The following is a 27,778-nucleotide window of genomic DNA, read 5'->3' on the forward strand; positions in this document are numbered from 1 at the left end:
CCTGTGGATGCTCTGCTAGCCTTGGGCTCCTGGTCCTCCTGCTTGAAGATTGTCCTTCAGCTCCTGTGTCTAGACAGATGCTCTGGGGCTGGACTTCCTGTCTTTCTCTGCCCCTGGGAGTCTGTGTCATCTTCACTTCCCTTTACTCGCCTGGCTGCTTCTCCCTGTGGGCTGCTTCTCCCTACCTGGCCTGTCCAAACTATGTGGATAAATTTAAATTTTCTTTCTGAGAAGCCCAAGTCTTCAGAAAATCATGTTGAGAACAGATAGTTAGAATTCTTTCATTCTTTCCTAATCAAAACAATCCTTCCTTGATGTTATGGCTTCTGCTCGCTTAAATATGTAAATGTCCTTCACTTTTCTTGATTTTTTTTAAAAAAATTTGTTTTTAGGAAAATTGGAATTGCAACTGGAGGGCAAGATTCACATTTCAGCAACACATACAGCAAATTTATTCCTACAGTGGCTACGGATAACACTTGTTCCCCCACGTCTATAAACAGAGCCTGGTTCATAGTCCTAATTAATTAATTTTATTAACTTGGAGACGAAAGGAGGTGGCAACTTAAACAAGGAAATAAAAGGCAGTAGACCTCACAGACTAGTTCTATATAACTGCTTTTTACTGAAAGTAAAAGAGGAGTCACTTAGTTATTACATGTAATAAAGCAAAAGAGGTTCTTGGCCTGTGTAGCACTGTATCTCCAGCTTACTACAGAATATATTAATGAGAGAGAGAAGAAAGCAATTTTTTTCATTTAGTGCAAATAGCAAGTTTATTTTCTTTGATATGGAATTAACAAAGGAATGATGCTGAAATGAGGTACAATTGCAACATTTGCATATTAAAACTTTCCTTGAAACATGTATTCAGATCCTTGTTAAAGTTATTGATTGTCAGATCAAAGAAATTGAAATTCCAAGTGTGTTCACAGGAATCCAAAAATTTGTGGCTTTGGAAGTTTCAAAATGGTAATTTTATTCCATAGTCATAATTACTGGGGAAAAAAATGTTCTGTTGGCTAAGACCAAGAGTTTTGGTCAGCACTGTCATACTGTATATTTTCACTTTATCCAAAAGCTGAGGCATTTTGTAGAGATAATACATACATTTCTATCATATAATTTTTAGAAATGCACTCAGTTGGCTTACGAGTCCCTTAGAGGGTCAAGTTAACATGAATTAAACAATGATGATAAAGAATTTACCAGTCATTTCCTTATAGTTGTGATATATTCAGTTAATATCCATGATGTTACAGTGGAGAAACCTAGGCCTATGTAAATATACATGCATGTGTAGCAAGACTGATGATTTGATACTCATTAATGCTGAAATAGTAAAAATTACAGTGACTTAGAAAGATGGTATTTCTTAAGGACACATTGCTGAACACATGGCCTCCTACCTGCTCTCTAAAGCAATATGTATAATTTAACCACCAAATTTAGAACAGATGAATACCAGGAGACAAAAAAAGCATTAAAGCACATTACAATCTTGAATAAGCCCAAACTTCAAGTACATAGAAAAAGCATTGCAATAATGTATTTAGCTTTATTTTTCTAATATATATCATAATTTAAAACTATATAAAGTCACTTATATAAAAGCAATTTTTTCAAGTGTTATAGCTTAGAGCATGGCTTTATATTTGGCTTAATCATTTTTTTGCCAGTTTAATTTATAAAGCTCGTAATCTTGCCAGCAGGGCTTCAACTTCGGGAACTGATTCGTTTTTAGAAACAGAGCCAAGAAGTTCCATTTCCTTTTTTCTGGTGCTTTCTACATTACAGGCTTCCTTCTTCTCAACTGCCTTGATCCTCTCTGTAGACGTACGAGTGTCTGGATTATAATTAAGCTCCTTGGCGACTGTAGTCCTTGTGGAGTTGCAATTGATACTGTAGTGTGAACGTGACCCTTCTGTCAACTGCACTTTCTGATTTTCTACAGGAAAGAAGCATAAAACTTGTCACTGTGATAAGCGAGGACTAGGCACATTGTAAAACATAAATGTAAAATAATTATTCATAATAAGCAAGTTCTCTTAGACTAAACTAAAAAATATCCAATTTAAAATAAACATGTAGAGGTCAAGAATATACAACAACATAATAGAAAACCACTTCATTAGCACCAGAGCTTTCCTTCTCCTTCCTTTAGGCTTGAAATGCCTGTCCCTAGGTTATCAGGGTTTGGTCCCCTATTTCATGTAGGTTTCTGCTCAAACATCAGTTAAATGGAGTCTCCTTCCCTAGTCATTCCTCTAGAATTGTACATATCCTTTTCATTGCTCTAGCCCCTCATCCTTTCCTTACCAGAACTCATGACCACGAGATGCGTCATATTTGTTTACTTGTATACCGTCTGTCTCTTTACTAGAACTATGCTCTGAGACACCAGGAACATTCTTTTAAATATTGCTGCAGTCTCAGTGCCTAGAATGGCCCTGGTGCAAAGGAACTGCTCACTAAAAGTGTGTTGGATAAAGAGTTTATTATCTGACACATTTTGGCCCAAGATAAATACCATTTGAATAAAAATGAATTTTTCTTTTTGAAGAAAACTAAGGAAGAAAGCCTCTAATCAGAATTTTAGAATTCAATGTTTCCCTTAAATAATAAATTTAGCAGGCAGAACATTCAAACTTTCCAGCAAACCAGAATTATGTCCTATATGCACATCTATAATATGTGTACACATTGACACACACCCAAAGTGATGGTGAAATGATGAACCAAGGTAGTAAGGAGAGAGTTGCAAGAGCTAATGATTAAATGGCTTGGCTGACTGAGTTTCCCAAAGAGACCTAGCCTAGAATTTCTTTTAATTACTTTGATCTCACACTGCACAACCTATGAGTGATCTCTCTCATGCAACTCAAATTTTTTAAAAGCAGATACCTTCAATATTCATGTAACCTTGAATGGGGCTTGAAAACAGCTTCGACAAACTTGACATGACATTTAAAGTTTTTTGGTTATTTGCTGAGAGATGTTCCATTATCCCAATAGTAATGACTTTGGAGCACAAGCAGTCACTCATGACAGTGTGTTTTATGTGAGTGCTGAAAATTCCAACCGAAAACAGCTTGTACATTAAAAGGTGGCTGCTGAAGATATTTACTGCACTGTCATTTCCTGACCAGGGGCTTCCAGTGATGGATGAGTATTTTACACAGTTTCTTGGACAATCTCAACAAATTTTAGAAGTATGATCACCTTTTAGCTGTTGGAAGAAGATAAATACACTTTTCTTATCACTTTCTCTATCAGGTGGGCAATTGTTACTCAAAAATCAAAATCTAATAGAGCAGTGATTTTCTCTTAGAGCAGTTTATGTGCTGCAGCTTATAATGTACAGATTGCAAGAAATGGCACAGTGGACATGGTAGTTCAGCAGTTCCCATGACCACATGAATTAATTTTTCTAGCACCTACCATCCTATCCCAAGAGTGTTTAAAAAAGTGCATTTGTAGCTAAGTGCAATTATTTTTCCCCTCCCCCAATGTTCCTATCATTTCTTGTCAACTACTCCATCATGGGATATCTAACAAATCAGTTTATTCTGCTACTGGGCAACACTAGTTAAATGTCTGATTGCAAACAGGTTAGGTTGGCTAAAATATAGGTCTGGAATATGAAAAAAATGTATGCTTTCAGTCCCATAACTTCTGTGGATATACAGAATCAAGTGCAATTCCACATGTGGCAAGGGATTTTAAGGTAAACCTGCAATGAAACCCAAACTCTACTGGGGAACTCAACCCCCCTTTGAGTCTTAGGTTCTAATAATCTCAGAGAATAGTTGTAAGGATTAAAGGAAGTAATGCAGATGGCACCCACATGGCGATTCCTTTCCTTCCTCTTTCACAGCTTTCAAAGGGGGGCATCTCCCACCCAAGGCTTAGGGCTTATTTGGAGGCTCTCTGACTTTCTAGTGACAGTGACAGTGAGGGCTAATGCCACCTTATGAATAGCTTGTGTTTATATGGTACTCTTAACTTGTAAAGCATTCACTGCCCTTTAAGCATTACCACCCTCATTTTATAGTTTGAGGGGTAAAAGCAAATGGAGGTTAAGTCAGTTGTTTACACCCAGTAACTAAGTCAGTGGCAGAAGCCAGCTGCTGTCTCTAGAGACATTGAGTCTGTCTTAAATCTGGAAAGCTTTTTGCCCAAGGAAAGTGCTAAGTAATGCAAAGCCAAGTTTCATAATAATGATGTCCTGTACTTATACTTTGAAATGCTTTCTCACACACTGAATCCTTACACTAACTTTGTAAAGTAGATAGTATACCTTTGTAAACAACCTTTTCACAGTATGCCCAAGGTCACACATATCTTCTCTTCTGTCCTGCTCTCACTTAAATTCATGACCATGAATTTCAAGCAAGACCTGAATCCCACTACAATTCCCCAGTCCATTCATTCTTCCTTTCTCCTAGACAACTATTTCACACCTTCTACTAGCTCTTCAAACCTCCAACATGTCCTCCTGGGTTCTCATTTAACTCAGTCATAGCAATCAGAAGAGAACTCCCAGGTCCCCACAAAATCTGTTGTCTACCTCTGCCTCTCCCCCACAGTAGGACTGACCAACCTTCTGTGCTCCCCTCTGAGAGTGACCCCTCACACAGATGCTAATCTGGCTTGTCTACCCCAAGATATCCCTCTGGCAGCTGTGCCCTCCCTACTGCATTGTGAAGGTTTATCTCTCCTCTTGATCATCCCCTTAGCATACAAATGTGTTGTGATAACTCCAAACTTGAGAGAGAGAAAAAAATCCCTATTTGCCTCCATATCCTGCTCCAGCTACAAACTCAGTTCTTGGCTCCCTTTAAAGTAAAACATCTTGAAAGAATTGTCCAGGCTTACTGTATTAATTCCTCTCTTCCCATTTTTCTCTGGAACCCACTATAATCATGCGTTTGACACGTTAGTCTTCTCAAACAGTCCTTGTTAAGGTCACTAATGAACTGTGTGTTGCCCAAAACAAGGATTGTATATCCATCTGGACATCTTAGTCTTCTGTTATTGGATCTGTACCAGATCCAAGGATGAAATGCCTAGCATAGCCTGAGTTTTTCTTTTACTGTTTGGTCTTTGAACTTCTCTGGAGGCTTAGGTGAATAACAATAGGTGGGCCAATGCAAGCAACAGCATTTCTATCCTTTTGAGCAACTCAAAATAGCTGTGGGGTTGCTTTAGGGACAAAATGATGAGAGAATAACTAAGATGGTATTTAACTCCTCTGTGGTTTCAGGTGGAGAATCTTTCATGAGAAGCAACTGATAATACAGTATAAAAAGGAAAGAGGCCATTACTGAGACCACTGAAGAACTAAAAAGACAATGCATAGGGTCTTTTAAAGGATGCGTTTATAGCTCTGTTAGAAGTCCCTAGATAACAATTTTTCACTTCCAGTATTCATTTCTCTCTCAGCACACCAAAAGAGCCCCATCCTGGTCCTCAGCTTCTTTTTGCTTTGTTCCCAGCCATTGGAGACCAAAACTATGGAACTGAGGGAGTCATATCTTAAGTGGGAAAGTAAATAAACAAAGCTGGGTTGGAATAGTCACCTTATCGCACTATAACTAGAGAAAATGATTTCAGACAAAGAAGCCTCCCAAGTTAGAAGTTCACACTTATGTAAAAATCTTATTGCAGTGGTGGTTCAAGGGCAGGTGTTGGATTGGTGGCTTTGTGTGGGCTGTGCTAGAGACCTAAATTCCACATGAACAGATGCACTGTTTCTAAATGGTTGACTTCCAAACAAGACAGGATGACAACCCTGTAAATTGGACAGAACTTTTTATAAATGTTTGGAGCCATCAACAAATTTTCATTTGATGTAAGTGGGCTCATCCTTTACACATGAAGTTAGATAGTTTACAAGATGACCCACTTGGACACAAGCAAACAATGAAAAATAAGTCTGGGGTATCAATTAAAAGAGAAGCATTTCTTTCTCTCCAACTCATAGATACCTATTTTAAAGTGGAAACTGAAAATATTAAGTCAAAGTAGGATGATTGCTTAATCATCCAAAGGGAGTATGTTTGTGCTATTTTATGAATCAAACCCTCAGCTTTCTTCCCCTCTAGGATATTACAATTGATGTTTGCATATGATATATCTAGGACTCTTGCCAATATTCAGGGCCACTGGTGACCGTAGTACTGATAGGCAACAAACCAACTGCTATTCTTAGTACCAATTCAGTAAGGGAATTCAATCCACATATCTTGTATTTGTGTTTCTGTGGAAATAAACAGGATGAGAATACATGCTATTTTACTTTAAGGGAGGCTTCATATGATTCGAAGCCCCTCCCCTGAAAATGAATGAAAAGTTGAACAGTTCTTTGGTCCCACTGGACTTAAAAACCAGGCTATAAACTACCTCCATTGTTGAGTCCCATGACATAACATTTAGCAAAGTTCAGATCTGGATGACAGAGCAAGTTCAAAAAAACCTTCTGAGAAAAAGAAAAAAAAAAACCCAAACCAAACCAACCCTGCCCCCACCACCACCAGAAAAAACAATTTGCAACTTGGCATCTAAATGAGGAAATATTTCTGCTAGCAGTTGTTATGCTTCTTGAGCTGAGTTCCTTGGGGGAACCCTCTCTACTGCAGGAAGGATCAGCTGTGGTTCAGAAAGGGGCCTTCTTCCCTTTAAGTCAGTATTGATCCCCCAGCACACTGTGGTCTAATGGGCACCGGCTTCTTAGAAGTGCCAAGTCTCAGATGAAAAATAAAATTGAGCTCCTGCCTTTTGTGGTCAATGGTGAGTCTGTGGCAGCCTTGATGGGGGGAAAAGAATATAGAACTCTGGTGTCCTCAATGATTGCATCTCTTTAGTCTTCCTGAAATTTGGTATGTTCTTACAATTCTTTAACTATTACTTTGACCTACTAAGTAGCTGTTTTGTTTCAACCTAGCAATGGCTTTACTTTGGTGAAAGACAAAAATAACCCATAAATATAATTTTTAAAGCACCACAGGGTCTATATGATAGTAAAGTGTGTGACAAATATATGCTTTTAATCTATGCAATAACTGAAGTTAGTGCTGGCCGCCAGCAGCCCATGTCCCTGTGGTTTTCCTTACTGTTGATTTACTGAGGCTATAAATAATTGTCTTCCCTTGGTTTCATTTTGCTGTTTATTTTATCTTATGTATTGAAAATATATAAAAGTGATAAAAAGAGCAAAAGGGCATTTTGTATATGGTTAAAATCATTTAGGAGTGCCAAGAAACTTTTATTGAGACCAGTTATTTTAAAACAAAAACAACTAAACAAAAATATATCTGGGTACAGGAGATAATTGATAAGTAAGATAGAACCTTCATATATATATGAATATATATATATATGTATATATATATACATATATATATAAAATTTCTACTTAGACTTGTTCTGTATCATTATCCTTTGCAAGTTTGAAGACAGCACTGCCATTTTGCCATTTCCTATATTGGTTGGGCCCTGAGTCTCCTTTTGGTTCAGGCACTTGAACACAGGACAGGTCTAGTCTCTCTGATGTAAAGACAATGATAATATAAATCTTTCCACATTTAAAAAAAATCTTTCTACTCAGTTTATTTCTTCCTCAGTATTAGGGATTGAACCTAGGGGTGCTCTACCACTGAGCTACCTTCACAGTGCTTTTTATTTTAAGACAGGGTCTGGCTAAGTTGCCCAGGCTGGCCTTAAACTTGTAATGCTCTAGACTCAGCTTCCCAAATCACTGGGATTACATACTGGGATTACAAGTGTGTAATCCCAGTCTGGGCTCCACTCAATTCTTAACAATTTTAATTTGATTTTAATCATACCTCTATTGGAACTGCTTCCTATAAATTATCCAAAGTCTAAAATTCCTAAATTCAACAGAATTTCCTCATGCCACTTCATTTTCACTTGACATCTGTAACATTTTGGAATGCGTGTAATAATAAATTTGGTTGGCCTTTGTCCTAGTTCCTACGAGATAGCCTCTAAACCCTTGGAATTTTGTTATTACTCATGGTGAGACCCTCAGACTTGCAGTTTGACACACAAACTGATGGTTTGCTAATTAGATGGTGTGCTAATTAAGTAACTCATGGTGGGCCCACAGATAGTTAATGGTAATGAATGACATCAGGTAGGGACTGGTCAAGCCAGAAAGACAAATCATATCTTTAGAGGGTTGAGGTTTGGAGTCAAGTGATAGCAACTTGATCTCCAATGAGTGGAAAAGGGCTGGAGTTTGAATTTAATCTTGTGGCAAATCAATAATGCCTAAGTAATGAAGCTTTAATATAAACTCAGGGCACTGAAGTTCAGGTGAGATTTCCTGGTTAGCAGCATACTTATCTCTTGGTGTCTACAGGCCATTGGTTACAGAACTCTGCTGGGACCCCAAAGTCTCAGAAAGCTTGAGTCCCCTATATAAAATAGCTTAGCATTTGCATGTTACCTATGCACATTCTCCATGTACTTTAAATTATGTCTGTATAATAACTACTACAAAGTAAATGCTATCTAAAAAGTTATATTGTACTGCTTAAAGAATAATAAAAAAGTTCGTAGATGTTCAATACAGATACATATTTAAAAAAAATATTTTCAATCTGCAGTTGGCATGTGAAATCCATAGATAGGGAGGACTGATAATACTGTGTATTGTCACACATCATTGTGCTGAGAGGGTGGTGTGTCCCAGAAGACAGCATGAAACATCAAGTGTCTTTTCCTTTCATTGGTTCTGATTTGTATCTTTGTACTATAACTAAGCTGTATTAGCAAGTATTGGGCTTTCCTGAATCTTGTCATTCTAGCATATTATTCAAACTGAGAGGGTGGTAGGAACCACTGAACTTGTAGCCAGCTGGTCGGAGTGAAGGCTGCCTGGTGACCCCCAAATTTGTTGCTGGTATTTGAACTGAGGTTAGTCTTCTGCACGACTATGACTTGTGAAATCTGGCTTAACACTACCAAGTTGGTGTCATGATTCACTGCAGAATATTCACAACTTAGATTCTATTATATAATTAATAATATCAAATAACTGCACTGCCATTATAAACATTTATATATAGTTTGCAAACATTTTCTTGATGCACCCATGCATTTGATTCTTATAACTCCCTTGTGAAAGAAGATATGTGAGAATATTTACCATGTTTTAAATAAAGCTGAGGAAGCAACCAACTTTCAGGCAGAGCAGAGATAAAATGCAAGTTCTCAGACTCCTAGTTAACTCGTTCTATCATGATATAGCCCTTTACCATGCTTACTCTTTGGAAATTTATTCTACTTTATCAATGCTCCCAACCAGAGCTCTTGGTGTGGCCATTTCTAAGATCCTTGGCCTATTTTTCTGCCCTTTTTACATTCTCTAAGATCTTAGAATTTCATTTCCTTTGGGAAGAAGATACCACATCTTCATTTCCAGCCCTGCCAACAGAGCTTCAAAATGGTGTCCACCTGGCTTCTCTAAACATCTCACCATAAATAACCTACCATTACTTCTGATAACAACATTTCAAACAACATTTCAAACTGAACTTTCACATCCAAAAACAGCATCTTCTTCATATTAAACCAATAATTGCATCTGTTTACAGTCCTACTGTTCTTGACAGCTGTCTTATGTAACTTAGCAGCTACTAAATAAACATTTCTAAAACTGCCTGTCAGGTAGTAAATAGCAGGTAATAAATAATTCGATTGGTTGATCTGGTATTTCAAGAACACAAGGGTAGGGTTTGACAGTAAAGATATTAAACACTATATATCTCATAAATCCTTTATATACTATTTTAAAATTTTTACAACAACCCTAAAAGATAGTTATTAAATCCCCATACTTATTAAGCATTTATTCTTGACATAAACACAAAAGGATTCTCTAAACATATACTTGTTTTGAGTACAACCTTTAAAAAATTTCCATATACTCTATATATGTAAGAATTGTAATGCATTCCGCTGTTATATATAAAGAAAAAAATAAATAAAATAGAAGAAACATCAATGGAAAAATAAATAAAAAATTGAGAAATTAAAAAAAAATTCCACATAGACTGAATACTTGAGATTGATTATCAATATATGCTTAATAAGAATCTGCTTAGAACAATCTGATTTTATTCATTAGATGATTCAATCCTGGAGTATGTTTGTACTAAAGAAAATTTTATATTAAAATAATGTTATATGACTGTGTACATGGAAATGTCATTTTACTTCTCCCTAGCCTGTTCCTAAATATATATTAGATTTACCCTATATAAACACATTAACATTTTCAAGAAGTAAGGAAACTACCTTGTATCCATCTAACCATGGTCTAACTTGCTCACACATAAGTGTGTAAAGGTGGGCATCTTGTTCTGTATTCACTGGCGTGTCCCTAAACCCATCTCATAACAGTTGCTTCATATAGTATTTCCTCAGTGGCAGAACCTAAGCATGGCAAGGTTTTATTACCTTGCTTCATTTAACATTTGTATTAATCCATTCCAAAGAACACACTTTGGAATAACAGTATCTGAATAAAAATTAAGCTGATTAATATAATTTTGCTTAAGGTATATATAATTTTTTTGCTTTCTGGTGCCTTGAGGACCCAGTTTTTAGTTTATAGCAGTACTGTCCAACAGAAATAAAATGAGAATCACAAAAGTGGACTATGTGCAATATAAAAATTTAGAAGCCACATTAAATATTGAATAAAATTAGGTGAAATTAATTTTAATATTGTATTATATTTAACCTATTGACAAATATTTCTACATCTAAGCAAAAAAAAAAAACCCAATATGAATGAAATCTTTAGCCTTTCAAAATCAAGTATATATTTTGTATCTGTAACACACTTTAATTCTGAGTAGTTATATTTCAAGAATTTAAGAGCCACTTCTGGCTAGTTGCTACTATATAGGGAAGCACAGGTCTAGAACCTGGAGTTTACAACAGTGCCATTAAGAATGTTTCTGGGGTTGGTTTGAATACTTTTATCTCCAGTTTAGTTTGTACTATTAATTACTATTAAAAAGAATTTAGCAGTTATGACAAAAATAAACAATTTTCTAAACTTTAAAGTTCAAATCATAATAATCCATATACTAATGGATTGTCTATTTCTAAGACTTATAAATAAATAAATTATAAATGTGTATATGGAGATATTAGTTCACCTGGCTAGAACCAAAGTTACTAAAAGAGTCTGAGTTTGAGAGATCAGTAGTAAATTTGGCTTTGTTCTATTCACAGACTGTACACTGATTATGGTTAGTCATCAAATAAATAATGTATTATATTCTGTAGCTGGGCGTGGTGGACCATGCCTGTAATCCTAGTGGCTTGGGAGGCTGAGGCAGGAGCATTTTGAGTTCAAAGCCAGCCTCAGCAACTTAGCAAGACCGTAAGCAACTTGGACCCTTTCTCTAAATAAAATATAAAAAAGTGCTGGGGATGTGGGTTAGTGGTTAAGCACCCCTTGGGTTCAATCCTTGGTACCAAAAAAAAAGTGCTGTTTGTTTAGGCTGGGGGAGAAAAATTCTCCAATATATAACCTACTGAGATTAGTCAATAAATGAAGAAAACCCTTTAGTGAAATCATATATTATAGAAGGAAAAAGAACCAAGTGAAAGAATGCAGTGTTCCAATATTAGCATTCATTATGATTTTGTTTATATAAAGGAGGAACAGTTATACATTTCTAGGTAGTTTGGATTTTGTGAATGGCAAAACAGAAAATGGCCAAAGATTAAAAATATACTCATGACACTTGAATTCTAATAATGACAAGCCTACAGCTGCTATTGTTATGTTCTGACATGTTTATCCAGTCCCCTGAGAACAGGGAAACAATGTTACCATTCAGAGATTTTTCTATCTTTACTTCATAGTTCTGTATGATGTTTTTGTAAATCATGAAAATCAGAGGGATCTAATGTGATAACATCATCGTGCTCCTTTCTCAAACAAGGTTGGCCTTTATTCCATGCCATTCCTCTATTCATATTGGATCAGGACCTACACATATTGGGTGAAGTTCATGGGGTTGCCACTGGTAGAAGCCGACAGACTGTTCTATCATGACATAGCAACATTCTCTTGTCCTGGATTGATGGTACCAATTTCTCATTATGAAATCTGAAACTATTTCTAAGATTTTAGTTTCGTGTATTTCTAGAAAATGAATGAAATAAAGGAATCTGGCATGAGTCATAGATGTTACCTTGAAGAGTGTAGCTCAGGCTAGTACACTACTGCCTCCCACTGGCAGTTTGAGGCAAGTGAGTACCTCAGAGGACATTAACCTATTTACAAATTGGTAGATACTGGTCTTATTCCTCCAAAGGACATTTTTGTAGCTGGTTCCAAAGTACACAGGTAACTTTGGAAGCAATGTTGAGGCGTTCTGCATTCCTCTGAATTTGTTCCCTGCCTAGACTACAAGATCTATGACAGAAATCTAACAAATACTTTGAGGATGGATCTTCTCCTACTCCAAAAGAGAGACTGGTTTCAAAGGGTATTTGACAGAACATCTATTGCTTATTAAAATTTTCATCTTTATATTCTTCCCCCCTTTTATTACAGGGCCTTACATTATATCTCAGGGGAAAAAAACAAGAGAAAAAATATTATTTAAAAATCTTCAAGGCTGGGGTTGTGGCTCAGTGGTCAAGTGCTTGCCTAGTACGTGTGAGGTCCTGGGTTCAATCCTCAGCACCACATTTAAATAAATAAAATAAAGGTATTATGTCCAACTGCAACTAAAAAAATAAATATTTTAAAAAAATCTTCAGTAGCATTCTCCTAAATAAAAATATGGCATGAGTTAAAATAACATAGTAGGAAATATAACAATTTAGTACATCCAGAGAAATGTTCAAAAGCTTTAAGTAATCTAAAATATGGAGGGAGTGCATGACAATTGAGGGTAAATATATACTACTCATTTCTAGAACTAGTATGTTTAGATCAGTGACCTGGAGCCGGGTGCCGAGTTGCTTCTGCTGGTTTTGGCTGAACGAAAGAATATCGACCTTCATTTTAAAGGTGAGATTTTTGATCCTCAAAATAAGTCAGGCAAAGAGAACCTTTCTTAGAAGCTTTTCCCTTTTAATGATGAAAACAGTAAAAGGAATAGGTCAATGTCACCAGGTATTTTCTTGCAAATAAAACACCAAGTTTGGTTTCTATGAAACCCCAGGCTGCACTGAGATTTCTGAAAAATTGGTTTCTGTAAACAACTCATTTTTAATGCTGCCTTGGCTGAGCCTGTGCTTCCTGGGACTCTGTGGAGACACAAATGGATCGGACCACACAATTCCCTCTTTCCGTTTACTGCTATAGATTCCTGCCTCGGGCTCCTCTCCTCAGCAGGGACTGTTAACTCAAAGACCTGCTTCCACTCGTCTTCCTGGGGCTTTGGAGCACCTCCTGTCTCTATGGTAACACAAAACACAGCAGTAGAAATGTACTGTACAGTGGGCAGAAAAAAAGAAATGAGTGTTGCAGGACTCTTGGAAAGCTAAAGAGGGTGCTGGCCACAGGAGAAATTACCAGGAGGCAAGATGAGGTGATTATTCCTTGCTCCATCCTTCATTCTTCCTCTTAAAAGAGCTATAAGCATCAGCTAAAAGGCCTTGGAGCATATGGAACTTTATAATCCACATGGTATTTGAAATTCTGAAAACATATTGGAGACCTATACTAGCCATAGTGTAGCAATTCACAGTTCATTAAACTACTGAGGTAAGTTAGAGTTCTGTTAAATGAGATATAAAAAGAAAAAAATTACAAACATTCCTATATGGTTTATGTTAAAGACAAAGGAAAATATTACATATTATTTTTCATAAATATACATTTCCTTAGTCTTCTTCAATGGGGCATTATATAAGTTTAGTGGTTCAGATTAATCAGAAGGTTTATGTCCCAAAATTGATGGTCAATTCCAATCTGTTTCTTGGTCATACGTAACACTCTAACTCAGATAGGCCTTTCTCAAAAACATGATAAAGCATGAGGGACAGTAGTGCCATCAATGGGAAAATATTCAATACACCCACACACATCTACACATTATGAAAGATTATGCATATACTTAATAAAATGCATATCATACATAGGAATTCTCTTAATGTTTTAAAGACATTTCATACGAGCCTATGAAATATGGCTGAGCACTGATTCTGGGAGCTGGCTCTGAGACATTGTGGACATTGCTTGGCTACAGACCCAAGGCAGGGTCTGCTGATACATTTTAAGCACCTGCACTCAGTAACAAAGCTAGTTCAGGACTCTGTCTTCTGAAATAGCACCCCAACAGTTAGAATAGTGAAAATTCAGGGAAGTTAATTATATACTTACAGAGCTTTATTATTAGGATCTGAGATGCTTTCCTTAGTCTCCGTTTTTTTTTTTTTTTTTAAACACCATCAAATGAGATGCAGCTGTAAGCTACAGCCACTAGAGGTCAGACAGTTAGTGGGCTTTATAGTACCTTGAATAATTACATATGGCACATAGTGATTTATTTTATAAGTTATGTCTGATATTAATATGTTTGTCAATTCTACTTCTGTGACTCACATTCTATTTGGAAGAGGAAAAATAAACCATTATGATTAATGGAATCTAGAAGTCTTTGCAATTAATGGAATCTCATGACATGAAAAGGCTGTTGGCATGGAACACAAGAGTGACATGTTCTGCAGTTTTCCATTTGATAAGAAACCCTCAAGGTTCTGATATGAATCATTTTATTTCTATAATGTCCTCTGTCTGTACAAATGTTATCTTACAGATTTATAGTTCTATTTACCAAATATTAGTAGGGGCAGTCACTTCTCTGTCCAGGTTTACTTTGAGACATACTAGACACATATGAAAAACAAGAAAATTTTGAACTAAAGCACAATCCACGAATATAGAGCTCAGATTTAACAAAATACAATTGTAACAAAATTGTATTCACTTTCTTGCCATCTTATTAATAATATTTGCAAGTTTATTAAAATTATACTAACATGTTTGAGCACTTATAAATGCCAGATCTGTACATAGTGCTTTAACATGAATCATAATGTGGCCTAATGAAGAATGAACTCCATTCTCTCCAGCTCACTGACTAGGGAGGGAGTTGTGAGAGGTTTAGACACTTGCCCCTGACATCAGTTAAGTTAGGGCAAAGCTATGTCCCCAGTCCAAGTCCTCTGATTTAACTCCCAGCTTCAGTCTACAGCATTGTTGATTTTAAAACTGAATGCTGGAGACACAGGCAGCATTCCAATGTTAACACAAGGAACCGAAGGGAATTATAAAACACTTCATTTTTACTGATATTATTTCTCAAAAATATCTTTAAAACCTATTCAGTTCTCTTTTTAGAGAAAACAGGGTATTTTGTTTCTAAGATTTTTGCTTGTAAGGTATAAAGCATTTATTCTTACCCTTGCTATGCAACTATTCACAGAAGCAGTAAAAGCCATGACCCATATTCACTAGTACATTAGAAGATGTTCAAAGGTAGTTATAGTTGAAATTATTGCACGAAAACCTTACATTTTAATAAGTACTATCCATTTTGTACCAAGTGAAGGGTCCAGACTTCTAAAATTACTTTTTTTTTTTAAAAGTTAACTGAGCTAACCAAAAAAGACTCAATTTATTTTAAATTCTAAAGCTTGAGCATATAGTTTTCTCTTATTAGTAATCTGTGCTGTAGGATATCCCTATTCTTTTAGGAATGATGTAATTCCTTTAGTTGTTTTATTTGTATCTATGCATTGAATTCTAATACTACCCCCTCTGATCTCCAGTCCTTATTGTCTCTGATAATCTATAATCTCTCAAATCTCATCAGATGCCACCTTCTACTTTACCTCTTATGTGTGGTGTATTTTGTGCTGCCTGGTGTCATGTCTTGTTGTGTTGCTGTCACCTATGTAAGTCTAGTGACAAGACCATAACAACTCGGAGTCTGTTCTTTCCATTTCTGTGTTCAAAACAGTACTTTACATGCAGACAGATGTGCCATTTTTCATAAGATTCTATATTCAAGAGAACAAAGACTGCTTCATAATTCTTAGGGATAGCAGGATACAAGATGGACAATATACTTTCATTTAGACAGAAAACAATGAATACGTACAGTGCACCATGTTGTGCTAGGTGTCAGGGACATGGCAGAGGGTGAACATTGTCCCTGCCTTCAGTAAGCTCGTCCAGCCACATCTATACATGTGTATCCACAGAGATATCTGCTTATCACCCATCCCATATAGCAGAGAGAAACAGCAAGAATTGCTCAAAGTGTCCTGAGTAGTTTATTATGCCTCTCATTTAAAAAAATTCACTATTGAATGTGATTTGAATTATGGATTTTGGCAAAATCAGGATCTATGTCTCAATAAACATAAAAAAGTTTAAGTGCTATAGCTGGGTTACATTTCAAAAGAAAGTACATAGGGCAGGTAGGGAGGTCATTTGTAGCAGAGATGGTGAATGAAGGAAAAATAGGTTATGGGGACTAATTAAAGGGAAACAAAGGAGAACTAAAAAACTAGGACATTTGGGGGGAACTCAGTGAAAGACAAAAAAAAGGGAGTCTGTAAACATGCAGGCATGAAGTGGTCATATCTAGAACGCTTTATAAAGGATGAGTAGGGAAGAAATGAAGAAAATAGGTAAGGAAGAAACGGGTTTATAACCAGAAGTCCTGGGTCTAAGATAGCTGTATCCCAGATGTGGATATGATGGCTGCCATGGACATTCTTTCACTGAGCACCCGCACCCTCCCCGCCCTGCACTGTTACCTGTGCCACACTGAAAGGAGAAGGATGACCTGAATTCTTCATTTCACCTGGGCCTCTCCTAAGAGCTGGATGTTCCAGGTGTCCATTTTCATAAGCCAGAAAGAAAGTCAAAAGTGCTTCAGCACAGGAAGTCACTTGGTGGGCAGCTTCCTGAGTACCCCTCACTCCCTGTTGTCCATTCCTACAACATCCACTCCTTTTCCTAACACTTCTCCATAAACATGATGTGTTTGTGTAATTATGTATCCAATAACTGTCTCTTCTACTACACTCTACAATAAAATGTAGAAAAGTTCTTAAGGTGGTGATAATGCTACCATTTACTCTGCCTCCGAGTGCCGGATCTGACAAGGAGCTTTAACAACAGACCCTGTGAAGTTGCTACCATCCCTATTATGTAGAATAAAGTCAAGGCCAAGAGCACAGCTATTGTGTGAGACCCTGACCATGTTCTTGGTTTGCTGCTGTGCTCCCTCTGGGTACCCTGGAGCGGGCTCTGCAGCTTCCTCTGGCAAATGGAAAGCCCTTTCATGGGAGGCCAGGTAAGCTTTCTCTACTTCCCTGCTGTCTCTACAGGTTTGGTTTTAACTGAGCTTACTGCCACAGAACCCTTTGGTTTATCAAGTTGCACCACTATTGATTTGTTTGTTCTTTAGATTTACATAAAAGAGAATCAAAAACAATTTCCTCTAGCTCATCTGGTTAGTTGCAACCTGGACATTTGTGACTATTTAGATAATAGGGCTCCTATTATGGGGTTAGTGCATATGTAAAAGGAAAAAATTGTAAGGACTTCTTCTTGGCTCTACCATTCTTGTTTTATATCCTTAAGAAATTAATCCCTCTAGACTAAAGCACTTTTTAAAAAAAAAACTAAGGATGATCATATAAGCCAAATCTATCAAGGATATTTATGTAAAAACTGTTGCAAAGTACAGATGCAAGGCTTTGTAAGGGATCCTATTATCAGAAACCTTTCTTTCTGATGGTTACAATAGTTAATAACTGACACCCCCAAAGACAAGTAACTCTGGGTTAAAACAGAAAGATCTGTACCTGGGAAAAATTGATCAAGAAATGTCAAAAAGGAAAAAAAAACTTCTAAGACTTTCAATGTAATCTATATCTTTGGGAACTCGTTTGTTTACATGTAGTATCATTAAAGTTATGGCTACAGTGATAAATCCTCTGGTATATATTTATGTGCTAATTTGATGGGGATAAGGTGGGTGGATATCCAAATTCTGAATATTATAGCCAGTGAGAATGGCAGCCACTGTAATGCTTGTGAATTACAGCTCTTCATCATTTAAAATAATCTGACAGCTTTCTCTTGAAGCATGATCACAGCAGTACACTTAAAATCAAGGTTGAGGATTTCAGGGCATCTAGAGTTATCAAGGTGAGTAAAAAAATTATGAAAAGCCCTTTCTGGGAATTTAGGGTAGGAAGGAGACTTTCCTTTCTTAGAGATAGAGAGACATTTCAAATTTTCCTAAAATGTTTGTGCTTTTGTAAACAACTTCCACTGTTACCTTCAAATATCTTGAAAGAGACACATCTGTGACATTTTAAAAATAGCCACTAATACATTATGTTCATGAGAAAACTGGGAATGAAGAAGAAGACTAAAAAGAACCACTGAGAGCTCTCGTTTAAACAAACCTAAGCTCTCTAGTTCTTGTATTCCTGCTTTTTTGCAGTGTTTCCCTAGTTTTGCTGTCACATGTGGTCTCACAGAAGCAGGTGTGTAGATACTGTAGCACACATACCATCCACTGAATTCTCCTGGGAGGTGGCTACTGTTTCTCTCTATTTACCAACAAGGAAATGGAGGCCAGAAGTGAAGTGGATTACTCTAGTCACAGAGGTAGAAAAAAGCAGCATCAGAATAACAGTTCAAAGCCGCAGTTTCAAGTGGCCTGATGTCATAGTTTCCCTGATGACAGATTAGTTATTCTATTGAAAGTGGGTGCTCTTTATTGCATAAGTGGTTGTTGGTTCATTTGAAGAGATGATAAATAGTGAAAAAGTTATAATTACTGTTGATTTTGTAGAAAGGGAATTATAGTTGAAGAAACTGGAGATAAAGGACATCCAAGCAGCTATAAGGTTAGAGTTTGTACTAAAAGTTTGAGTAAGAAAAAAAGAAGTTCTGTTGATCATAAATCTTGCTTTTACATGAAAACTATTTTAGGGCTGACACATTTATTTTGAAATTTCTGTGTTTCTGTTTTATTTGGCTTGAATCTGAGGTCAGCCAAAAATCTACAAAGTTTTAGTAGTGAAAGGCTGAAAAATCTCCAAAGCAGAAGTACCACTGCCTGTGACTTTTTTATTTAGGCTCAGCTTTGTCAGTCAAAAATGAATCTTTTGTGACCTCTAAGATCCTTTTCTACTCTAAATATTAATTCTATAAAGAAAAAGAAAATAACAAAATAATGTGATAAATAATTGCTAGTGGGATCATCTACAGAAGAAAGATGTTGATAAGCCCTAGGAAATGTGAAACTCATTCATTCCTTATTTGAAACCAAGGGAATAGGTGGAACCCTAATTTCATACAATTATGGTTACAGGGCACTTCTAAGCTATAAATATGCCAGTTACTACAGGCCTTATTTAGTACCTGAGAGAAATCATGTGTATTTTTAATCTTACACTGTAAGAATAACATCAGAAAGAATTTCTAGTCACATCAACGTTCCTCTTGAAAAACATCAGCTCATAGGTAGTTGTCAGGCAAGAGTATTCACAGTTTCTGAAAGGACAAATAGGAAAGCACTCTGTGCTCTCCAGGTAAAGCTACTGCTATTTAATACACTCAAGGATCTCTCCCCACTGAGATTATGTAAAATGCACTCACAGACAAAACTAGGTATTCATTTTTTAACATACTTATATTACATACACATTTACTCTGTTGTAGCAAATATAATCTGGGCTACTTTCGGCTTGAAGTATAGGAAGACTTTCAGAAGAATAGGAAGCCTGTTGTCTGGCTGGTGTCAGAAGGTTATCAGTTTACACACCCAGGGTGAGCACATTCTAAAGCAGACCCTATCATCACACATCCTCTGGCAAAACCATGTGCACTAAAGCGTTACAGAAACAGTCCTCTGAAGTAGAACAGAGCACTGGCACAACAATGAAAAACATTGCAAAGACCAGAACCTATCATGATCTTTGACAAGTGATGGTATATAAAACAGTAACAGTTTCAGAGCCAGAGAGATGCTGGGGGTACATGTAAAAGCAACATCCATTTCTTTTTGTCTGCTTTTAGTTGAGCTTCCCTGTAAAGAGTGAGTCTAGACCAAGAGGCAATATTAAAAACAAAAGGTTAGAGATCATCATGGGACATTAATTATGCAAAAGAAGGCAAACTGAATTTAATCAGAAGCAGCAGACTCGGTCAGGAAGAATTTTCTCTTTTTGACAGAAGCAGTTAGGAAAACATTTATGGTAATACCACAGCATCTGCTGATTATAGTCAAAGCTGCAGGACACCAATGTTAAATCACTGAGCCATCCTGACAGCTCCTGGGTACTCCAGTCACATCGAACAGCAATTTACAGTGAAATTCATCCAAGTCTAAAAATCAGCCAACATGTTTAAACCAGAGAGAAATAACTTAGTTTGGATTGAAAAAAAAAATAAAAGAGAATTATAGTTGATAAAACTTTGATCTAATAAGTATTTGTCTTATGAGTACATTTAAAATAAACATGTATCTTTAGGTCTTCTAATGCACTTTGTCATCAGTAAGGTTTTGCAATTTATTGGGAGGAGGGATTTTATGAGGTTAAAAATATAGAAAGAAGAATTTTAAACTCTCTTGACAAGAAGTCAGGACAAGACCTGATACTTATTAGTTTTGAAATGATGTACTGAAAGGACTTAGTAATTAAAATAGTAATTGTAAAACAATTATAGCTTGGTTGCTAAGCAAACATGGGTAAAGTAAAAAGTTCAGAGAAGAATAAACTTACAGGGCAGTGCAACATTAGGACAGACAGGACAGCCACCTGCCATCATTACCCACCTGGCAATTGCTGAAATGGTAATTAAAATAACAAATACTACAGATTTTAATAACTAAAACTTCCATACTTGGGTGTTTCAGAGGGCTTTCTGGTGGTCAAAAACACACGGGTGTTTAAATTCAAATCTTTGAATGGCACAAGAACCCAGAGAACAAAAGACTATATTGAAGCCTTCCGGGATTAACATTCACAAAAGCAAATGTCTCATATTTTATCAAAAATCAACACCAAAGATTTTCTTCCCCCAGTTGCTTTGGGAGTTCAACTAAATATTATTCATAACATGAGAGATTAAAAGAAGGGGGAAACAAAAACTTCAAATGACTGATTTTGAAGGAAGCCATTGAAACTGTGGCCACAAGGGATGGCTCCATTGTTGTCTTTTCCTCTGCTAGATAAATGATTTCAAAATATGTTTGCTGCAGTTAATCGCTAACACAATATTCATCTGCAATTTTAAAATCTGAACTTTTTATTCAGTTTCTTTTTCCAAACACATGAAAAATGTCTCTAGACTTCTATTTATAGACCTAACCTATTGATGGCAAAAGTGCACCTGGGTAATCAAAGCCACTGACAAAATAGCTGAAAAGGTCAAAAAGTGGGTCAATTGAAAATTTCAACCTAACAAATATGTCTATATATAATTGAATAATGAATCAATAAATAGTTATTGAGTAACTACATATAAGCCATAGAACTAGGAACTATCAAGAAGGTACTGAAAAGAATGAGGGACATAAGAAGTGCTTATGTTTGCCTATTTTTAGTGTTAATGCCAAATGCTTTGTGCACGTAATAAATGGAATAATATTTCAGAGAAGAGAGGTCCACCCAGGGATAATTTAAGCAGACTCATAATGGTAGGTTCTCATGAGAGCTCTGAGATAACAACAGAACCTAGACTCTTGAGAGATAATATGGGAATTCTACCTAAGGGGAACTTGTACTAAGAAGTTCCCACCTTGTAGGTGGTTATGACCCAGGCCTAAACTTCATGAACATATGAAGACAAAGAAGAAAACATGTCATGTAGTTTTTTCAGATTGTGTTGAAAATTTCATACACACCAAAAAAAAAAAATGTTTTGTGATGGAACATAACCCAAAAGCCATCATCTCCATGAGTTGTGTTACCTGTTTGTTATGTAACAGTCAATTCCCCAGCTCCAAAGGAAAAAGCAGCAATTAGGGGAGAGACAAATGAGAATCTCCTGGGAATCAAAGTTAAAGATGGGAAGAATTTAGATTTTTTTTTCTTATTCTTTTGTTCCAGAAAGTTTTCTGAAAGGCCACAGAATTTGGGGAAGTTTAAATCCAGGAAAGAAAATAAAGAGCAGTTAGCCTGAGGAGAGAAGCATTTAGCCAGAGAGGAGGGTTTGAGCCTCAACTAGTTTTCTTGGAGTGTGGCCCACTTGTGCTGTCTTCTTCCTCACCCACCAGAGGAAGGAAAGAATGAGCTGGGAAAATGGGAATTGCAGGTGGTATGGTAAAAACAGATGAAGGAACTAAAATGGATTGCACTAAAATAAAAAACAAACAGAGTAGTCATCGGCAAACAGATGGCTCCTAATAGAAAATAAAATTTGATTAGACAGTTTGCTGGATTATGTATCTGCTGCACCAGAATCAAGTGAGAAATTCTTAGGCAAGTCATGAAGGAAAACTTTCCTCTACAAGGAAGAAAGCAGAATTCTGACTAAGGAACAAAAGAATTGCACATTGAGATGGAGGCATTGTGTGATGGAAGTTAGTTTCTACATTGATTTTGATGGCAGATCCTAAGGAACAAATTGGTTTTAAGGTGGGCATGTCCAGAAGACAAAGAAAAAATAATGTACATAAATGGTCTTTGATGAAAGTATTCATGGAAGGGAGAACTAAAGAAAGGCAGATCATGTGATGATGACCCTTCCAGGATATTTTTAAACTGCCCAAATTACAACTCTGCCCAAATAATGTTAAATACAGATATCAAAATCACAAAAGATGGAACAATATTTAACCTAAATATGTTACTCTACCTAACAGGAAACTAAGACCCGGAGAAGTGAACTCACACATCTTAGAGTTGGTTATGGTGGAGAAGGATAGCAAGGCAGTTACCCAACTCTGGGGTCAGGCCATTACTTTATTTTTCTTCCCATTAAAAGTCCCTATGTCAGTTCATTGTCATTTGTCTGGATACTTTTTGCCATGAAATACACTGAATTTATGTAGTGCTCTGAATGTTTCAATGTGTTTTTGTATTCATCACCTTACCTTCCCTGTTGGTGGAACACATAAGAATTACCAAGTTGGCTGCAGCAATGTAGAAAAGCAGGCTAGTATAAAGTTCAACAACTTATAAGGCTAGTTAGTGAAAAAGCCTCACCTGTATTCCGCTATCCTGCTCCAGTGCTAGGCCATATTACCCCTGTCTGTTGTTATAATTTGCATCAGATTGTACTTCCCTTACAAAAGAGGAATTGTATTTACTTAATGTAATGAAAACACTGCACATGTGTAACAGTAATGTTTTCTGCTATTTTTCATTACAACTGCATAGTGTTTCAGCTACATTATGGGTTAAATAGACTCTTGAGGGCTAGCCTGGGAACCTAACAATCATTTATAACATTTATAACACTGTTTCTATGGGAAATTGCTTTGTGAGTTCCAAAACAACAGATTTAAAAATTAACTTTGGGAATACAACTGGTTTCAAAGTAGAAAATTGTCTGTCAGACATTTCATGTAATTGGTTGCTTAATTCATGCATTGAAGCAACAATAATGGATTGCCTACTATGCACCAACCAGCCATTTGTGTTGGGATGGGGGTGCAGTGATGAATAATATTTTAGTTCTTGAGGCATCCATATCTAGCAAAAAGAAGTATATTATCAAAAACAAAAAATATATAAATAATTTTTAGAACAGAGATATGGAAAAAATGCTTCAGGAGATAAGAAAGGACAGGGGAACTAAGTCTAAAAAAATTATTATGTAAGTAACACTTGGGCTGGATCTTTTTATTTTCTCATTTGATACAAGGGATTGAATCCAGGGGTGCTTTATCACTGAGCTACATAACTAGCCTTTTTTTTTTTTTTTTTTCAGGGATTGAACTCAGGTGCACTTGACCGCTGAGCCACATCCCCAGATATATTTTGTATTTTATTTAGAGACAGGGTCTCACTGAGTTGCTTAGCACCTCACTTTTGCTGAGGCTGGCTTTGAACTTGTGGTCCTCCTGACTCAGTCTCTCAAGCTGTTGGGATTACAGGCACACACTACTGTACCTGGCCACAGTTAGTACTTTTTAATTTTTTTATTTTTTTGGTACTGGGGATTTAACCCAGGGCACTTGACCACTGAATTGTATCCCTGATCTTTTTTTCTTTTTCCTTTTATTTTGAGACAGTCTCTCACTGAATTGTTAAGGCTGGTCTTGAACTTGAGATCCTCCTCCTGAACTGCTGGGCTTACAGGTGTGTGCAACTGTGATTGGCAGATGTTTTCATTTTGAGACAGGATTTCACCAAGTTGCTTAGGGCCTCACTAAGTTGCTGAAGCTGGCCTTGAACTTGTGTCCTCCTGCCCAAGCCTCCTGAGTTACTGGGATTACAGACATGAGTCACTGCACTGGGTTCTGTACTAGGTCTTGATATGAGTCTGTGGAACAAAGAATAGTAGAAGGGCATCTCAGTGGAATAAAGGGTAGATATAAAATGCTAGGATGTGAAAAGGTCCAGTACACTGAGGAAATGATGGTAAGAAGGTGGCAAGAAGAGCCATCAACTGTCAGTTTTTAATCATAAAAAAATATAAGTGTTAGAGAAAGAACAAATTAATATATGTGTAAAGTTGGTCTATATTGGGATCTCTTAAAATATATATCTTCTTGGGATTTTTCAGAGGAAAGAGGATGACTACATTGAGAAAATTTTAAAGACCCTTGCCCTGTATCAAAGATTAGAATTTCTGCTTACTTTATTTCATTAGTCTTATTCTACCCACGTGTCATGCTGCCAACCTTTTGAACTACAAGATCAAATTGACAATTATAAAAGCTTGTCTAATCAAATGTTTTAGGAAATATAGTAAAGGATCAGCTGTTGAACCATTCCCTTATACTTGCTTCTGTTAAACTAACGTGCTTTATATTAGCAAAACCATAATCTTTTTAACAATTAGAAACTGTCTTGCTGTAAATACGATTCAGGAAAATTCAGAATGAATGTTCTTCTGACATTTCCGTCTGTATATAGATCTATTTTAGTTATAGCATGGAGAACTAGTACATAAGCTAAGGAAAAGAGAAGCAGCCAGGCTAGGGAAAAATGGAAACGAGGAGAAAAATGTTTCAGCTCAAGTACATTTTAAATTTGTGAAGAACTATTTTTTTTATATTCAAGTACATAATTCATTTGGAGATGGCTGACTGAGGATGTTTAGGACCATGTAAACTGTTTCTCTCATGTGTAACATAAACAAAAGGATACAGTTCACTGATGCTTTGTAAACATTAAATGTAATCCTGACCCTTCAGCATAAAGTGCATGCAATGTACATGTCAGGACTACATACTTCAATCATTCCAAGACAAGTCAAAATGGATTTTTAAAAGCCAAGTATAGAAATGAGAATGTAGAATATCCCAACTGTAGTTGATAGTATTCTCTGTTCTATAATTTTGGTAACTAAGATGGGTAAAATTCATTTTTTCCAATTTTACTTGGTAGAGATTTCTTATAGCTTTGAGAAATTATTTTCTTTTTTAGAAAAGAAAATCAAATGGGTTCCTAATAAATTATATTAGGAATAATATATATTATATTAAATATCCCTTTATGTATGTCAAAATGCACTCTCCCGGAGTGAGATAAAATCTTTGAGTAGTTTTGATTTGCATTTCTCTAATTGCTAGAGATGTTGAACATTTTTTTCATGTGTTTGTTGATTGATTGTATATCATCTGAGAAGTGTCTGTTAAATTCCTTGGCCCATTTATGGATTGGGTTATTTGTTTTTTTGGTGTTAAGGTTTTGAGTGCTTGATATATCTTAGAGATTAGTGCTCTATCTGATGTGCTTGCGGTAAAGATTTGCTCCCATTCTGTAGGCTTTCTATTCATCTCACTGTTTCTTTTGCTGAAAAGCAGCTTTTTAGTTTGGATCCATCCCATTTATTGATTCTTGGTTTTAATTTTTGCTCTATAGGAGTCTTATTAAGGAAATTGGGGCCTAATCTGACATGATGGAGATTGGGGCCTACTTTTTCTTTCATTAGGTGCAAGGTCTCTGTTTTAACTCCTAGGTCCTTAATCCACTTTTAGTTGAGTTTTGTGCATGGTGAGAAAATAGAGGCGTAATTTAATTTTGTTACATGTGGATTTCCAGTTTTCCCGGCACCATTTGTTGAACAGGCTGTCTTTTCTCCAATGTATGTTTTTGGCGCCTTTGTCTAATATAAAATAACTATAGTTATGTGGGTTACTTTCTGTGTCCTCTATTCTATACCATTGATCTATAGGTCTATTTTGGTGCCAATACCATGCTGTTTTTGTTACTATTGCTCTGTAGTGTAGTTTAATGCCTGGAATAGTAATGCCACCAGCTTCACTCTTCTTGCTAAGGATTGGTTTGGCTATTATGGGTTTCTTATTTTTCCAGATGAATTTCATGATTGCTTTTTCTATTTCTATGAGGAATGTCAGTCATTAGGACTTTGATTGGGATTGCATTGAATCTGTGTAATGCTTTTGGTAGTATGGTCATTTTGACAATATTAATTCTGCCTATCCAAGAACAAGGTAGTTCTTTCTAAGGTCTTCTTTAATTTCTTTCTTTAGTGTGCTGTAGTTTTCATTGCAAAGGTCCTTCACCTCTTTTGTTAAGTTTATTCCCAAGTATTTTTTTTTTTTGAGGCTATTGTAAATGGGGTGGTTTTCCTAGTTTCTCTGAGGATTTGTCACTGATGTACAGAATTTCCTTTGATTTATGGGTGTTGATTTTATATCCAGCTACTTTGCTGAATTCTTTTATTAGTTCTAGGAGATTTCTGGTGGAATATTTTGGGTCTTCTAGGTTTAGAATCATATTATCTGCAAATAGTGATAATTTGAGTTCTTATTTTCCTATCCATATCCCTTTAATTTCTTTTGTCTGTCTAAATGCTCTGGCTAGAGTTTCAAGAACTATATTAAATAGAAGTGGTGAAAGATGGTATTCCTGTCTTGTTCCAGTTTTTAGAGGGAATGCTTTCAATTTTTTTTCAATTTAGAATGATGTTGGCCTGGGGCTTAGCAGAGATAGCCTTTACAATGTTGAGGTAAGTTCCTGATATCCCTAGTTTTTCTAGGGTTTTGAACATGAAGAGATGCTGTATTTAATCAAATGCTTTCTCTGTTATCTATTGAGATAATCATATGATTTTTATCTTTGAGTCTATTGATGTGATGAATTACATTTATTGATTTCCATATATTGAACCAACCTTGCATCCCTGGGGTGAACCCTACTTGATCACTATCTTTTGGATATGTTTTTGTATTTGATTTACCAGAATTTTATCAAGAAGTTTTGCATCTATATTCATTACAGATATTGGTCTGAAATTTTATTTCTTTGATGTTTCTTTATCTGATTTTGGAATCAGGGTGATACTGACCTCATAGAATGTATTTGGAAGTGTTTCCTCTTTTGGCAGCTATTATGAAGACAAACAACAGTAAGTGTTGGTGAGGATGTGGGGGAATAGGCACACTCATACATTGCTGGTGGGACTGCAAATTGGTGCAGCCAATCTGTAAAGCAGTATGGAGATTCTTTGGAAAACTTGAAATGGAATTACCATTTGACCCAGCTATCCCACTCCTCAGCTTATATCCAAAGGACTTAAAAACACATACTA

At 36.2% G+C, this 27,778-nt stretch overlaps 1 protein-coding gene across 4 annotated transcripts in view; it reads right to left on the bottom strand.

Annotated features, from left to right (window-relative positions):
• Nucleotides 1-1,650: 1,650 nt before the first annotated feature.
• Diaph3 (diaphanous related formin 3) overlaps nucleotides 1,651-27,778 on the bottom strand; it is a 460,724-nt gene continuing 434,596 nt past the window's right edge. For all 4 annotated transcript variants that reach the window (XM_077792732.1, XM_077792731.1, XM_077792729.1 and 1 more), the window contains one exon: nucleotides 1,651-1,948. In XM_077792732.1, the coding sequence (XP_077648858.1) occupies nucleotides 1,686-1,948 (263 nt within the window). In that variant the 3' untranslated portion in view covers nucleotides 1,651-1,685. The remainder of the gene's footprint in view (nucleotides 1,949-27,778) is intronic.

This window comes from Urocitellus parryii, chromosome 2 (assembly GCF_045843805.1).
Source record: "Urocitellus parryii isolate mUroPar1 chromosome 2, mUroPar1.hap1, whole genome shotgun sequence".
Classification (NCBI taxonomy): Eukaryota; Metazoa; Chordata; class Mammalia; order Rodentia; family Sciuridae; genus Urocitellus; species Urocitellus parryii.